General features: G+C 37.2%; 1 protein-coding gene across 1 annotated transcript in view; it reads left to right on the forward strand.

The window, feature by feature from the left end:
- The first annotated feature begins 1,983 nt into the window (after positions 1–1,983).
- The window catches only part of DSCAM (DS cell adhesion molecule), a 544,552-nt gene continuing 529,707 nt past the window's right edge, over positions 1,984–16,828 (forward strand). Inside the window, exons 1-2 of the mRNA XM_074373020.1 lie at positions 1,984–2,044; positions 3,946–4,263. Coding sequence (XP_074229121.1) covers positions 1,984–2,044; positions 3,946–4,263 — 379 coding nt within the window. The remainder of the gene's footprint in view (positions 2,045–3,945; positions 4,264–16,828) is intronic.

Here is a 16,828-nt window from a genome sequence, read left to right on the forward strand (position 1 = left end):
GACATGTGTTCATTCCTCTTGGATGTATGCCTAGGGATGGGGCTCCCTATTGTCCCCAGAATTAAGCACATGCTTCTTAGCTTGAGGTCTGACACGCTTATGATCTAGACTTCACAATAAACTTTTGAAATGGAAGCTTCCAAGGATCACCCTTCAAACCTTGGGCATAAGCATATCCCAAGGCTTTAGCAAGTGACAGGTACTTGCTAGGTGCTGAGTAAGTATGTACAGAAGCAGTGATTATTAAGACCCTGAAGCTTCCTCTACAAGATTCTGTGTGACTGTCAGTTCTGCCCTGAAGTTCCTGGTATCCAGTATCTTCTGACTTTTCTCCTGCCTGTGACAACTCAGTGTCCTAACATGTCTTTGCCCTCTGCCTAGAATACGCTTTCCCTTCTCCTTTGGGAAGCTTTCCTCATTTTCCCCAGGTTGGGTTAATTTCTCCATCATTTATGTTTCTGTAGCACTTTGTTGCTAATTCTGTCACAACACTCAGCAAACAGTTATCTTTGATCTCCTAACATGAGCATGGCACCCTTTAGACCAAAAATTCCTTGAGAGCAGTAACATGACTCCTACAGATCTGTGTAACTGAGACCTTGCACAGGGCCTTGCACATAACAGTTGCTCAATAAATACTGTTGCATGAATGAATGCTCATGGCATTGCTTCCTGTACAGTTTCTCCCACATTTCTTCCTTTCACTTTGCCGTATTTGAATTTTAAAGAAAGCAATATTGACTTATTTTTCTTTTTAGAGTAACATTCTCCTTTCTGTTTATCACTGGAGCCTTGGTTATACCATCTGTTATAATGATATAAAATATGGAGAAATCTGCATGCGAAGAAACAGTTCTCCAGAGCCCCTTCCTTTAGTGCCCTTAGTGTTCATACCCCAGGATTTTATACCTTGAATCTCACAACAATATTCTGCAAAATGTTTTGTTTAGCTTTTCTGTTAATAAACTGCAATTATTTTTAAGGAACTTTCATATATACACACAATTCACATTAAGATTGCCTGTGCCCTTACTGGAGGGAGCAAATGTTACTGTATTTAAAGTGCATGCAGCCCTCCATAAAATGAAGTACCATTGTTTAAGCAGATGGATGGTCCCTTAGATGGAAGAAATAAAAGCTGTTGGAATATAGTTTGGGTTTTCTTTTGCTTGTGGCCATATGATGTGTATCTTAGAGAATGAGTTTATGTTACATTATTAAGCTCAGTGGTGTGAAATAGAAAGACTCATGTGAAATACCTAAAAAAATGTAAGGAGAAGTGACAGTAATCCCCCACAGGTCACTTATCTCTTTAACTACTAGGATTAAACATTTATTTTGCATTTTTCTCACAGTCATTTAAATAATTTCATAAGCTGAGTCTTAGAATGTGGCTTACAAGATGAAACTCTACATTTAATTAAGAAATATTTTTATACACACTTATATTTTCAAAAACTGCCATTCTTAACAAGGCTATTTTTATGATACAAGAGAGCAAATTCCAGTATGACTAAATTTCATTTAGTTTGAATTACCCACAGTTCAGTTGACAGACTAGTAATGTGGGGAGGGGAAAGAATGAATCTGGGTGGAATTAATTAGCCTCAAGAGTGACAGTTACCTCATTCCTAACAGTATGTTTTGGGTAATGTCTAATTCCTAGAAAACTCAAAATCACAGTGGTACTATCAGCATTTTTATTTGAGTGGAAAGCTGCAGTGTTTAACTGATAACTATGCTTCTGGTCTGAACTAATTTCTTAGTTAGAAATGATGTTGATATTCTGATTTACGGAGCATTGCTAAAGACTTTGGTTATGTTTCGGGGAGAAAACCATCAAATGATTACTATTTGATGAACACCACTGCCTGGCTTCTCTTTGAGAAAAATCTGTCACTTTTATAAAGTGTATTTTTCTCCACTATCTTTTGACAAATGGCGTTCACTCTGCTGCCAGCTCAGAGATAGCCAGTACTGGCCATGGGGCAAACTCATGGTCCTTCTGGTGACAGAGACCGAGAGAAAGCGGATGGATGTCCAAGTAAGATATCTGGAGGGCAGCAAATCTCATGAATACAGCTCCCCCAAGACTGGGCTTTGTACAGTAAGGACAGCCATATGATGAAATAAAACCTGCATCAGGAAGACTGAGTCCTGGTTCTGCAACCTCCTAGCCTTGAATTCTGGCTCAAGTGACTCCTCTGAGTCTCCACCTCATCTTCTGCAGAGAAGAACCTGTGCTCACCTGGCAGGGCTGTTGTTCACAAGAGTAAATGAAATAACACCTTGAGTTTCATGACATGGCCAGGTACGGCGTGGGCATAATAAATGTTACTCTCATCTCTGCCCAGTGACATGAATTCCAATGTCTAGGGCTTCTTTTTTCTCTTGTGAATATGTGACTGGGTATGCACTTGTTTTTAGAAAGCCATATATAAGCACAGACATCTGGGAAGTAGGTCTTCATGGCGTTTTTACATCTTTTGTTTAATTTTTGGATTCTACAAGTTAATTTTCTTTGGTTCACATAAAGGATACTCCATAAATGAATGAGGCATTCAATAAATGAAAAAGCCAAATGTATGTGAACAGGTTTGCAGACATTTTATTTGTAGTAATCAAAACAGAAACAACTTAAGTAGCCCAGATTAGGGAAATAGTTTAGAAAATCATATTATATAAAATGTCCATACCCATGTAACTTACAGTCCACTATCTATATCTGATGTTCCTCTGCATCCAAAGATTCAACTACCTGCAGATAGTGTAATACTGTAAAACAGTCTGTATGTAAGTGGACCCATGCAGTTCAAACCGATGTTGTCCAGGGTCAGCTGTACTTGTGAAGTCTGTGAAACATGGCATTATGTACATGAAGTAATGTTAAGAGAATGAAGCAGAATCTGTAACAACTGCATGTTTTATGTATGCACATTATGACATAGTTTAATTATATGGGCATGTAGGCAGATGGATCAGAAGAGAAAAATTGAAACAGAATCTGTCATAGGCTGGTGGAATTGAATGTTACTTTTGTCAAAGTTCTCTTTATTAGTGCTACATATTTTCAATGAAAAATGCATTGCTAGTATCTGCAGATACTAACTACTATATAAAAATAGATGAACAGTAAGGACCTACTGTATCGCACAGGGAATGATATTCAGTATCTTGTAATAGCCTATAATGAAAAAAATATGAGAAGGAATATGTATATGTGTAACTGAATCTCTAAGCTGTATACCAGGAATTAGCACGTTGTAAACCAACTATGCTTCAATAAAAAATATATTTTAAAAATGCATTTGTTTTTTTAAAAAGATGCATTGTTAATTGGACACTATGTTCAGAAAACCAACTGTGCTTTTTAAAATGCTTTACGTATGATCTTTAATTTTAATTAAAAAAACTGTGATGAATTTCACTCAGAATTAGCTCTCAATGTACCTTTCAACCAGAGCAGTTTGATCCTAGCAACTAGATTTAGTCATTCAGTCAGTACCTTCTTATTAAGTACCCACTGGCTGTTCTGCTCTGTGCCCTATTCAATAGTGTGAGCAAATCATGGCATTGCTCTTAATGGGCCTTTTGTTCTTGAGGGCCTATATCATTCAATAAATGAATACGAAATGCACAATGTAAATTCCAGTAGTGGTCAGTATCTTGGAGATGGAACAGGGTGTGGGGCAGGGGGTTGAAGAGTAATCTTTTCAAAGTTAAGATCCAGGATAACTTAGCCTGTGGACAAAATATGAGATAAACATGGGCCACATTTTTCAGTACTGGCCTCTCTGTCTATAATAGATTGAGCAATTTTGAATTATTTCGGTGTAGATTAGCCTCATGACAGTTTCTCAGCATAACCACCTGAGGCCAAGCTGATTGAAGGATGAGTTCAGAAGGTGCACTTTACTGACATATTCTTGTGTTGTCTTCTTGTAGTTTTCAGTGAGGACCTTCACTCCAGCCTCTACTTTGTCAATGCATCTCTGCAAGAGGTAGTGTTTGCGAGCACCACGGGGACCCTGGTGCCCTGCCCCGCTGCAGGCATCCCTCCTGTGTCTCTCAGATGGTACCTAGCGACGGGTGAGGAGATCTACGATGTCCCCGGGATCCGCCACGTCCACCCCAACGGCACTCTCCAAATCTTCCCCTTCCCTCCTTCAAGCTTTAGTACCTTAATCCATGATAATACTTACTATTGCACAGCTGAAAATCCTTCAGGGAAAATTAGAAGTCAGGATGTCCACATCAAGGCTGGTGAGTACGGTTCCTTGAACTTTGTTCCTTCTGTGCCTGCCGGGGATCTGGATGAGTAATGACAGACAATATGCCAACAGCTGAGAACCCATGAAAATCCTCTCATTTGTCCACTCTTCTAATGGCTGCTTTGAGATGTCAGAGCATCTCTTGACTGGATCCTAGAGTGCCTTATTTACTGTTGGAACTAAAACTCAAATTAGTGGTTCTCGTCCTCAGTGAAACAAATATACAGATTCCTGTAAATTCACCTGTAGCTTTTTTCTTGCTGAGGTATTTCTATTTTTAGTCAACGTTTTTGCTGTTTGAACAAAGACATGTCAAGAACAACCCCATTCAATGCAGACATACTCCCTAACAACCCTGTTTCTGTAAATCACCAAACACTGAAAAAGGGAGAAATCCTTCAGTGGAACTAACATTAAGTTTGCAATACCATTCTTGGGTCAGTTTTAATGTAGTCACTCAACAAATACTCCTTGAGCTTCTGTTTTGATTCAGGCACTGTGCCAGGTACACAGGGTGGATGGGGGGAAAAGCATGGGTTTCTTCCTCACAGAACTTATGTTCTAATGAGGGAGTCAGACAATGGACAAATAAATCAAGTTGGGTCACAGTTATAATGGAAAGTTGGCTTCTGTTCCAGGCATTATGGTATTTTCTGAGGATGTTGTAAAAAAAAAATGGGGAGAGAAAAAGTCATCAGCTGAGAATCAGTGGAAATCCTATCATCAGTTCAGTCTAATACTGACTGAGATGCTGCTTTGAGATGTCAGAGCATCTTTTGACTGGATTTTGGAGTGCTTCACGTTGCTGGAACTAGAACTTGAAATTAATGATATCAAGTCGATAAGGTCTAAACTATATCCCAAACTTACTGTATTTTAACTAATTGATACTAAGTTTTAGTATTTCACACCCATTGTGTTTGCTTTCATGTCCCCCTCTCTGCTCTTTCCCCTATGACTCCATCCTAAAGGCAGGCAGCAGGGGAGTAGGGAGGGCAAAGGGAGAACAGTGGACAAGGAATTGATGGAATAAAACTGTTGCATCAGTGTTTATTGTTAGTGAAACAGTATCAATCTAATATTCTTACAGTCTTTGTGAAGTTTTTAAAAAAAGGCTCTTTTAACATTTTTGACTGTCACATGTTAAAGTGCTGTCAATAAATAAACCCTGAATCGATTACATTCCTTTTAACATCATACTGCATTTTTTAAATTGCCATTGCTACAAGCCAAACCAGGAATACAATCTGAGGTTCAGAGACGTTGACGGTTATACATACAGGACACAGTGTCATTCTGTACCTTTAATAAAGCCCAGAAAATAATAAACGCAGCTAGACTCCAGTTAGCAAACAATGTTGCTACCTTTCTTAAAGCTTAGCCTTCCAAATACTATGGTAGACTGACATTGTATAATGATGGGGTAAAGAAAATGTGACTTTGATTATTGTCTTAGGCACCAGGTAGCTGGGGGAGCTTTGTAATAATTTCTGCAGCAAGTGTGAAGGTGCTACTTGAAGTCATCACAACATGAACATAATATGAGATGTTTCTGAATTCCTGCATGTGATCTCTTTGATGTAAGCAATCAAACATCAGACTACGACTCGTTCTGCTAGCTAGTCATTTCCCAACTCTAGCTTGATCTCCATGACATGCTCATGAATCCAAGACTTGCATGAAAATGCGGTTAAGAAAGGGAGAAAAACATTGGCTTTAATCAATTGGCGTTGTGAAAAGTTGATACCCCAAATAATTAAAATAAAGCACATGAAATTTGTATAGGAACTTCTAAGGCTGACAAACAGGGAGACATAGTGAATGCCTTCTCCCTGGCAGGCTGACAAGGTTAATGATGTGTCATAAAAACATTTTTATAAACTACAAAGTACCACTTATAGTAAAACCTGAAACTTCAAACAGCTATACTTGTAGGTGTTAATCTGTTATTTCTGCCTTGGGTTTCCTGTCAGATAAAATAATTAAATGCTTACTTCTGTTTTAACTGCTGTTTTCTAAATTTGTCATGGAATGGACCATGTGAGTTTTAGAGGGGTGGAAATTCCTCCATCTTATCTGACATCTATGCAGCCTTCCCCCTTCCATGCTGCCGCATGCTTGCTGTTTATGTGCTGGTGTTCTTACACCTGAGTCTGTCGTACACACCACTGCCATGTCAGTTAGAACACACAAGACCGATAGTCATGTTGCCCAAATGAAATCTCTTTTCTCATTTAATTTTACAACTTCTTATGAGCACATTATGGTTGCAGTAGCCTTTTAGATTATTTATTGGGTGCTTGAAAATCTGGTTTCACCATTGTTATGTCGATGCTAGTACAGAGCTGGATGTCTATTTGGAAGGTCAGGTAAGGGATATTTATGTTACTCAGTGATGGCTGTACTGCAGGTTTGAGCAGAACGACTCAGGGCGTATTCTCCAAAATGTCTCAGTGTCCCTCTCGACTGGCATTGTGGTTTTCCTGGAATAATCCATTAGGTAAAATGGCCTCATAATCTCTCCTTTGGAAGTACATGGAATTCTTATTTTTAACAGTTTTCAGTGACTTTGATTTAGGTCTGACTGTCAACAAAACAAGAAAGGTTCATCCATTGTCTCCTTAATCAGCAATCCTAGTTCTCCTTTAAATAAAATGCTTTCTTGCCCTTTTTGTTCTGAGGACTGAAGTACAGATGGGCGACTTGAAACAGCACTGCCCTGCTGTGTTATGTTTCTCCTTAGCAAATAGTAATTAGCTACATGACCTTGGGCAAGTCAAAACATTTCTAGTGATTGTTCTCTCCTTAGTAAATTGTGGTTAATAACGTTTGACTGGGGCTTCTGCTTATGGCCAAGATAGAGTAGCAGAGACCAAATTTACCCATTTATCTGAAACAACAACAGCACACAGACAAAACATAAAAAGCAACAGTTTTCAAGACTGGCCATCAGTTGGTGAAGGAAAGTGGTCCGTGAGAAACTGGAAGAAACAGCTGAGCCCAGTGATTGCCCCGGTTTACTGCCTTAAGTTTCCAGATAGAGGACAGAATCACCTGCATTTGAAATTTACAGTGGCTTTATTCATACTTGCCAAAAATTGGACACAACAAAGATGTATTTCAGCATGTGAATGAAGAGTGACAGATCCTCTCCTTGACTAAACTTGAGTCAGGCTCCTCTGAGCCCTTTTCTTGAATAGTCCTTGACCTTGACCTTCTGTGTCTGTTATCCCTGAGCCCAGTTTTAGCAAGAATCCTGCTAAGTCATTCCCCACCTTTGATACCTGATCACTCTTGACATCCAGTCATGTTTATCATCTTACCTTTGATGTGAATAAGTCTTGGGCCTGCCTTTGGCAAGAATCTCCTCAACCTTGATGTCTCCTCTTAGTAATTTTCCATCCACTAACCCCCTCACTCTGCTTGTTGGCTATAAATCCTCACTTGTTCTTACTATATTTGGAGTTGAGAAAAAATTCTCTCTCAATTGGAATAGTCATGAGCCCTATTGCAAAAGTCTTGAGTAAAGTCATCCTTTACATTTTAACAAGTATCAGAAATAATTTTTCTTTAACAATAAGCAAACTAGTATATCCATGCAATGGAGTGTTAGTGATAGAAAGAAATGAGCTATCAAACCACGAAAAGACATGGAGGAAACTTAAATGCATACTATTATGTGAAAGCAGCCAATCTGAAAAGGCTGTATACTGTGTGATTCGAACTATATGACATTGTGGAAGAGTCAAAACTGTGGAGACAGTAAAAAGATCAGTCATTACCAGGGGTTGGAGGAGGGAAGGAAGGTGAATAAGTGGATCACTGGACATTTTTAGGGCAGTGAAACTATTCTATATAATACTTTAATGGCAGACACATGACATTATTCATAGAACTGTGCAGCACAGATTGAACCTCAGTGTAAACCATGGACTTTGGTTAATAGTAATGTCTAAATATTGGTTCATTAACTACAACAAATGTATCACACTAATGCAAATTGCTAATAATGAGAGAAACTGTAGGGTGTGGGGACAGGTATATGGGAACTATCTCTACTTTTAGTGAAATTTTTCTTTAAACTTAAAAATGCTCTTAAAAAGTATTCAAAAAATTGAAAAATGCTTTTTTTAATTAAAATCTTTTATTGATTTATAATAATTTTACAATGTTGTGTCAAATTCCAGTGTAGAGCACAATTTTTCAGTTATACATGAACATATATATATTCATTGTCACATTTTTTTCTCTGTGAGCTACCATAAGATCTTGTGTACATTTCCCTGTGCTATACAGTATAATCTTGTTTATCTATTCTACAATTTTGAAATCCTGTCTGTCCCTTCCCACCCTCCGCCCCATTGGCAACCACAAGTTTGTATTCTATGTCTATGAGTCTGTTTCTGTTCAGTATTTATGCTTTGTTTGTTTGTTTGTTTGTTTGTTTTAGATTCCACATATGAGCAATCTCATATGGTATTTTTCTTTCTCTTTCTGACTTACTTCACTTGGAATGACATTCTCCAGTAGCATCCATGTTGCTGCAAATGGCGTTATGTTGTTGGTTTTTATGGCTGAGTAGTATTCCATTGTATAAATATACCATATCTTCTTTATCCAGTCATCTGTTGATGGACATTGAGGCTGTCTCCATGTCTTGGCTATTGTAAATAGTGCTGCTATGAACATTGGGGTGCAGGTGTCATCCTGAAGTAGGGTTCCTTCTGGATATATGCCCAGGAGTGGGATTCCTGGGTCATACGGTAAGTCTTTTCCTAGTCTTTTGAGGAATCTCCATACTGTTTTCCACAGTGGCTGCACCAAACTGCATTCCCACCAGCAGTGTAGGAGGGTTCCTCTTTCTCCACAGCCTCTCCAGCATTTGTCATTTATGGATTTTTGAATGATGGCCATTCTGACTGATGTGAGGTGATACCTGATTGTAGTTTTGATTTGCATTTCTCTGATAATTAGTGATATTGAGCATTTTTTCATGTGCCTATTGATCATTTATATGTCTTCCTTGGAGAATTGCTTGTTTAAGTCTTTTGCCCATTTTTGGATTGGGTTGTTTGGTTGTTTCTTATGAAGTTGTATGAGCTGCTTATATATTCTGGAGATCAAGCGTTTGTTGGTTTCATTTGCAAAAATTTTCTCCCATTCTGTAGTTTGTCTTTTTGTTTTACTTATGCTTCAAGTAGCTTAATATACAAATAGAATAGGAACATATGTCCCAAAGGAATAGATGTTGAAATAAAAAACAATGTAGAAGAAAGATTAGCCAAAATTTTCCAAATTTGATGAAAAGTATAAACCCACAGATACAAGGAGCTCAACAAACCTCAAGCACAAGATACATAAAGAGAAATATATCAAGACACATCATAATCAAATTGCTCAGAACCAATAATGAAGAGAAAATGTTAAAACAGCCAGAGGAAAAAAGACACATTATACACAGAGGAACAAAGATAAGAATGACAATAGATTTCTCATCAGAATCAATGTGAGAAAATAGTGAGGCAATATCTTTAAAGTACTGAAAGAAAAGTGATCTGGAAATCTGGAAATCTATATCCAGTGGAAGTATCTTTTAAAAATAAAGGTGAAATAAAGGCTTTCTTAGACACATAAAAGCTGAAAGTATTCATCAGCAGCTGACATTTACTGGTAGAAATCTTAAAGAGAGTCTTACAATCAGAAGGAAAATGACACCAGGTGGGATCTTAGAGCTACTCAAAGGAAAGAAGATTGATAGAAATGGCAGTTACATGGGTAAATAAATCATGTACATTTTTGGTTATTTAAACTTCATACTTTAAAAGATAATTGACTGTTTAAGCAAAAATAGTAGCAATGTCTTATGTTAATATAGATAGAAGTAAAATGGGTGACAACAATGGCACTAAGTCCTGGAGTAAAGACATAGAGTATTGTAAAGTTCTTTTTCCATTTATATCACCTGGCTATAGATGGTGACAAGTTATAGATGTATATTATAAAACCTAAAGCAATCACTAAAGTAACAAAACAAAGAGTTATGGCTAATCAGCCAACAAAAGAGAAAAAATGCTTAATCCAAAACAAAGAATAGGAAAAAGAAAACAACATATGGTGAAAATAGAAATCAAATAACAAGATTGTAGACTTAAAATTAATGATACTGATAATCAACATTAAACATAAATGTTCCAATAATCTGAATTGAGGTCAGAGATTGCCAAGTTAGATTCAAATGCTGCTTAAAAGAAACACACTTTAAATATGAAGACATAGATGTGACAAAGGTAAAGGAATGGGAAAAGGTATACCATGTTCATCAAATCAGATAAATATAATTAAAAGCAAATATCAAAAGAAAGCTGGAGTATCCTATGTTAATATGAACAAAATATATTTCAGAGGAAAGAATATTATCAGGGCTAAAGGAAGTCATTATGTAAAAGAGGTTAATTAATTAAGAGAGTATGACTATTACAAATTTTTATGCACCTAAAACATAACTTTACAATAGATGACATAATAACTGATGAAACTGCAAAAAGAAACAGACAAATCAAAATGTATAGTTGGAGATTTCAGTGTCCCTCTCTTAGTAACTGGCAGAAGTAGACAGAAAATGAGCAAGAATAAAGAATGCTTGAATGGCACTGTTAATCAACTTGACCCAAATGATGCTTAAATACAGAACATTCCATCCAATGATAGCACAATACACATTCTCTTTAAGAACACACAGATATTTATTAAAATAAACCATATTGTGAATGAAACTGGTCAGATGAATTTTTTAAATGTTAAGTCATATAAAGTATGTTCTTTGACTACAGTGGAATTAAATTAGAGTTACTAACAGTATAATTTCTGGGAAATCCTCAAATACTTGGATACTAAAAAAATACTTCTAAATGATCTATGTCAAAGAAAAAGCAGGAGGTAAATAAAGTATTTTGAACTGAGTAAAAATGAAAGAACAATCTAAGAATTTGGAGAATGTCATTAAAGTAATGTTTAGGGGGAGAAGTTTATAGTTCTAAAAACTTACATTAGAAATGAAAAATGGTCTCTCTTAGTGATCTCAAGTGATCTTAACTCCAGAAAAAAAGACTAAATTCAAACCAATATGAGCAAAAAGGAAATAATAAAGATCAGAGTGGAAATTAGTATATTATAAAACAAAGGAAATCTGTGGAGCCAAAAGTTATTTCTTTGAAAAAGATCAGTAAAATCAATAAAATTGATCCACTTAAGAGGAAAATAAAAGAGAGAAGACAAATTATCAATGTCAAGAGGTTACACTACTATCCTACAGATGTAATCAATATATATATATAGTCATTAATATTTTACATTAGTCATCATTCTGCAGATATTTAAACCATAATAAAAGAATTTTAAGAACATGAATATGTCAATAAATCCAACAACTCAAATGAAATTATACATTTTTTGAAAAATATAAAATGCCAGAACTCATTCAAGAAGAAATGGGCTGAATAGCCCCATATCTATTAAGGAATTTGAATTTGTAACAGAAAATTTTCCTACAATGGAATTCCAGACTCAAATTGATTCACTCTTTTGTTTTTTAATTGAAGTGCAGTCAGTTTACGATGTTGTGTTAATTTCTGGTATACAGCATAGTGATTCAGTTATATTTATATTATTATATTTTATATTTGTTATATTATTTTATAATATATATATATATTCCTTTTCATATTCATTTTGGTTCCCTCTTTATTCTACCAAATACTTGAGGAAGAAATAATAAAATTCTACACAAATTCTTCCAGAAAGTTGAAGTGGAAAGAATACTTCCCAAGTTATTTTATGAGATCAGCATTACCCTGATAATAAAACAAGACAAAGATATTATAAGAGAAAAAAACCACAAATATTTCCCATGAATATATATGTAAAAATTCTGAACAAAATTTTATCAAATTGAATCCAGTGGCATATAAAAAGGATAATACAACAACATATCAAAAGGGCTTATTAGCTCCAGGATGCAAAGTTGATTTTAAATTTGCAAATTAATCAAGGTAATTCACTATATTAACATATTAAAAATAAAACACATGTGATCACTTCAGTAGGTGCAGAAAATCATTGACAAAATACAACATCCTCCTATGATAAAAACTCTCAGAACACTCAGGAATAGAAGAGAGATTTCTCAATTTGATAAAAAGCAGCTAAGGAAATTCTACTGCAGCTGATACCATGCTTAGTGGTGAATGACTACATGCTTTCCTCCAAAGATGATGACTACAAGGATGTATGCTTTAACCACTTCTATTCAACATTGTGCTGGAGGTTGCACCCAATGCAGTATGGCCAGAAAAGTAAACAAATGGCATCCTGATTATAAAGAAAAAATTCATCATCTACAAATGTAGATGCCAATCTTTGATTTAAAAAAGTCTGATGGCATCTACAAAAAAAGCTATTCAAATATGTGAATTTATCAAAATAGAAGTATACAAGATCAACACACACACACATTGTAGGTAGAAAAAAAATTTAAATACTGTTTATAATAGCATCAAAAAACAAGAAATACTTAGGGATAAGTCTGACTCAAAGTGTGGAACACTTCAACTGAAAATTTCAAAACATTTCTGAGAGACATAAAAGAAAAAAAAATTTTTTAATGATTTGGAGGTTTTGGTATTGTTAAGATGTCAGTTCTCCCCCAGATAACCTATAGATTCAATACAATCCCAGTGAAAACCCAGAAGCCTTTTTTTTTTAAAAACAAACAGAGATTAATTAGTTGATTCTAAAATTTATATTGAAATACAGAGGACCTGGAATAGCCCAAAGAACTCTAAAGAGTAGAAATAATAATTCAAGAGGGTTAACACTTCTTGACTTTGATGTATTATAAACCTAAATAATAGAATCCAGAAATTGATCCATACATATATGGACAACTGAAATTTGATAAAGGTGCAAAGACAATTGAGTGAAAAAAAATGTTATTTCAATAAATGATGCTGGAAAATTTTTATATCCACATGCAAAAAAAAGTTTCAATCCATACTTTGTACCGTGTACAAAATTAACTCAAAATGGATCATAGATCTAAATATAAATCAATAAACTTTTAAAGAAAAATGGGAGAAAATCTTTGCAACCTTGAGTTATGTAAAGATTTCTTAGACATGGCACGAAAATCTCAATCCATAGAAAACAAATTGTTACATTGGATTTTATCAAGATTAAAAACTTCTGTTTATTTAAGGATACTGTTAGGAAAATAAAAAGGCAAGCCCCTGCCTGGGAGAAAATGCTTCCAAGACATATATCTGTTAAAGGCCTTTTGTTCAGAAATATGACATCTAAATACTCAATCATAAGAAAACAAACACCCCTATTTTAAGAAATGGGAAAAAGATTTGGAGAGATACCGCAACAAAAAAGATATACAATGGCTAATGAGCACATTGGAAATTTGCTTAGCATCGTTAATCTTCAAGGAAATGCGAATTAACACCACAATACTGTCGATCCCTCTACATATTTAAAATTAAAAACAATGACTAGACCAAGTGTTAATGAGAATATGAAACACATGGGACTCTCATAAACTTCTGGTAGGAAAATGATACAGCCTTTTTGGAAGTTTGGCAGTTTCTTAAAAAGAGGAACACCTACCATATATTCCATCCATTCTGTTCTTAGGTACTTACTCAAAACATATGTCCACACAAAGAGTTTGATATGAGTGTTCAGCTTTATTTGTACTAGCCAAAAATGAGTCCGAGCCCACCATCAGATAAATGAGTAAACAGATTGTTACTTACTTACACAAGTGGATGAAAAGGAATGGATTATTGATGAGACAGTAGCAGGGTGGAATTTCAAAACAGTTATACTGAATAGAAAAAAACCAGGTAAAAATGTGTGTACTATGTGATCTTATTTATATAAAACTCTAAAACATGCAGACTAATCCATAACGGTGGAAAGCACTTCAGTGGTTGCCTTGTGAAGTGGGGGAAGGAGGGATTACATAGGGGGATACATAGACTTTTGGATGATGGATCTGTTTTTAATCTTAATTATGGTGGTGGCTTCTTGGGTGTGTGCGTATGTTAAAACATCAATAAACATTTGCAGCTTGTTGAATGCCGGTTATATCTTATAAAGGTGTTTTAAGAAAAGGCAAGTGATAGCATGTGTCTGACCTATTAGAGTTGTCTTGATGTTCATATAATAGCATTAGGTAATAATAGTTGCACAGATGGTGGACATCTCTGTACCTCTCTGCCCAGCCCACAATAACCCCCTTAATTGTCTCTTGCATCTACCTCATACACAATGCCCCAAGCCGCATTTTGCCTCCACCTCCCTAATCCCTCCCAGTGACCACTGCTGCCCCTCTGATCCCTCTGGTACCCCGAGCCCTTCCTAGTCCCTTCCTCCTTGCGCTGTCCAGCAAACACTGACACCCTGCGTCTTGGTGGGCAGGGGTGTGGGTGGAGCGGGTGCACACACTTGAAAGTTGGGCATGGAGGATGCTGTCCCTGCCCTAGGCTAGCAGCACCACAGTGCATTTGCAAGCAACTTGCCTGGGGAATGTCTCTTACCCACCTTCCATCAGAGACCAAGAGTGTCCAGGCATGGAGGTTGCAACCCCTTAGGGGTCACTTGTCTATTGTGGGTTGGGGCAACGTTTGTGCATATGGGAAGAGGAGATTGCCTTTCCCATCCTGGCGGGGGCGTGGAGCATCAAGGCAGCAACTGGCAGGAAGCAGGCCCTTCAACAGGTGGGCTGTTTGTGCTGAGTCATGGAGGGTCTCGGGAGCCTGAGAGGAGTGGAGAATTTCCGTCCACATACCATTCTGAGCAGATGGGGTTCAGTGCACCATAGGAGTATCCCTGCTTTGAGAAGATCTGGGGCTGGATTGGGAGATGGGGAGATGAAACAGTTGCAGAGATTTTTAACTATGACAGTGCAGTGGTCCTGATGCTGGTGAGGCCAATAGTCAGCTAAACGGAGAGGGCACTCCATGGTATGTGTGCACGTTACTGGGACTGAGGGTTCTCAGGATGCGGGACTTTGGATGCTAACAGAGAAGGTGCCCAAACTCTAGGTTTGTGGCTCCTGTGATGAGGCCTCGTGGAGGAAAGACACTTCCTCTATCTCCACCTGGGCACTTTCTCTTGTCTCTGTTGTCTCCTGGCTGAGACATAGAACTTGGCTCCTTTCCTTGATTTCCATTAAAAATTCCTCCACCTGAGCCATTTGTTTACTGAAGGTTTGGGGAGATGGATTGATTTTATAGCTTACAAACAAATATCATGCAGACACATAAACTTCATTTGGACTCATACCCCTGCTTAGGTGACCCTGTCCCTGGGATAATGGACTCTTCCTGCAGGCCTTCGCCACTGACCTGTTCTCTTCTATTCTCTGCCTTTTCTGTCTCCCACTGTCCACTAGGAGCAAATTCTTATTCACTGATGAGTTTGATTAGTTCACCTGTCTCTGTTGCCTCTTTCCAACTTATGGCCATAGACTCCACTCTCCACAAAGGTCTGTTCATCGAGGTATTTTTCTGTGCAGGCAGTTTCCCCCTCTGTGTATAATGATGTTTCTGGGGTCAGGCCCTTGAGTACCTGAATCATTGCCCAATGGATCTCTTGCAGATGTGGAATTGTCACATGAACATCACATCACACTGCACACAGAGTGCAGGAATGAGGGTCTTGGAAGATCCCTAAACTTCTGAAAGTCTCTCCGGTTTGAGATGAGAATGAAAATAATTCTCCAACTTAGGAAAATACAAAATACTAATGTTAAAAATGGGACTGGGATCAATCCTCTTATCAGTACTTTTAACAATGACACTCTCCAATGCTGGAATACTTAGCAAACCACGGAGCTAGCACCGATCTTAAAAGTACTTCTTTTAGAGCATTCTTTACGTCTGCCCATTAGGAGATCTCCCTTCAGAAGCTCACTCTTACCTCTGTTGATATATTCATTTCTTTTGAAATTAATTTCATGGCCAGTTTTCTTGACATATATTTGTCCCATAAATGACTAAAACTTTTTAAGAGCTGATTAGATGGTAAGATAAGTTGTCTCTGTGGATATCTTAGAAAATCATAGACTTTTAGAATTCAGACCTTGGAATCTTCCTATCCCAACGCCCTCATTTCAAATTTGAGGAAATGAAACTCTGGAGAGGTAAGGCTTATACCTACACTTACAGAGTTAGAGGGAGGCATAACCTGGGTTGGACACACCAGTGTCTCCTTATCCTGGAGGCCATGGTCTTCCCCACATTGGGAGATGGTGTGGGTCCAAGTAGCTTTACCCAGCCTGTTCATGGCAGGCATGTTTCTGGAGCTTTATCCACATTAACTGATTGAGTCATCAGAATGGACTTACTCGGTGAATACTTTTATCAAAGTCTCCATCATATAGTTGGCAAGAGAACTGCTCACTGGGTGAGTGGTAGAGCCTGGATTTGAACTCAGGCAGGTGGGCTTGCAGGATGGGCACTGGACCCCAGCACTCCCGTGCTCTAGCCCAG

Source organism: Camelus bactrianus, chromosome 1, assembly GCF_048773025.1.
Source record: "Camelus bactrianus isolate YW-2024 breed Bactrian camel chromosome 1, ASM4877302v1, whole genome shotgun sequence".
In the NCBI taxonomy this organism is placed as follows: Eukaryota; Metazoa; Chordata; class Mammalia; order Artiodactyla; family Camelidae; genus Camelus; species Camelus bactrianus.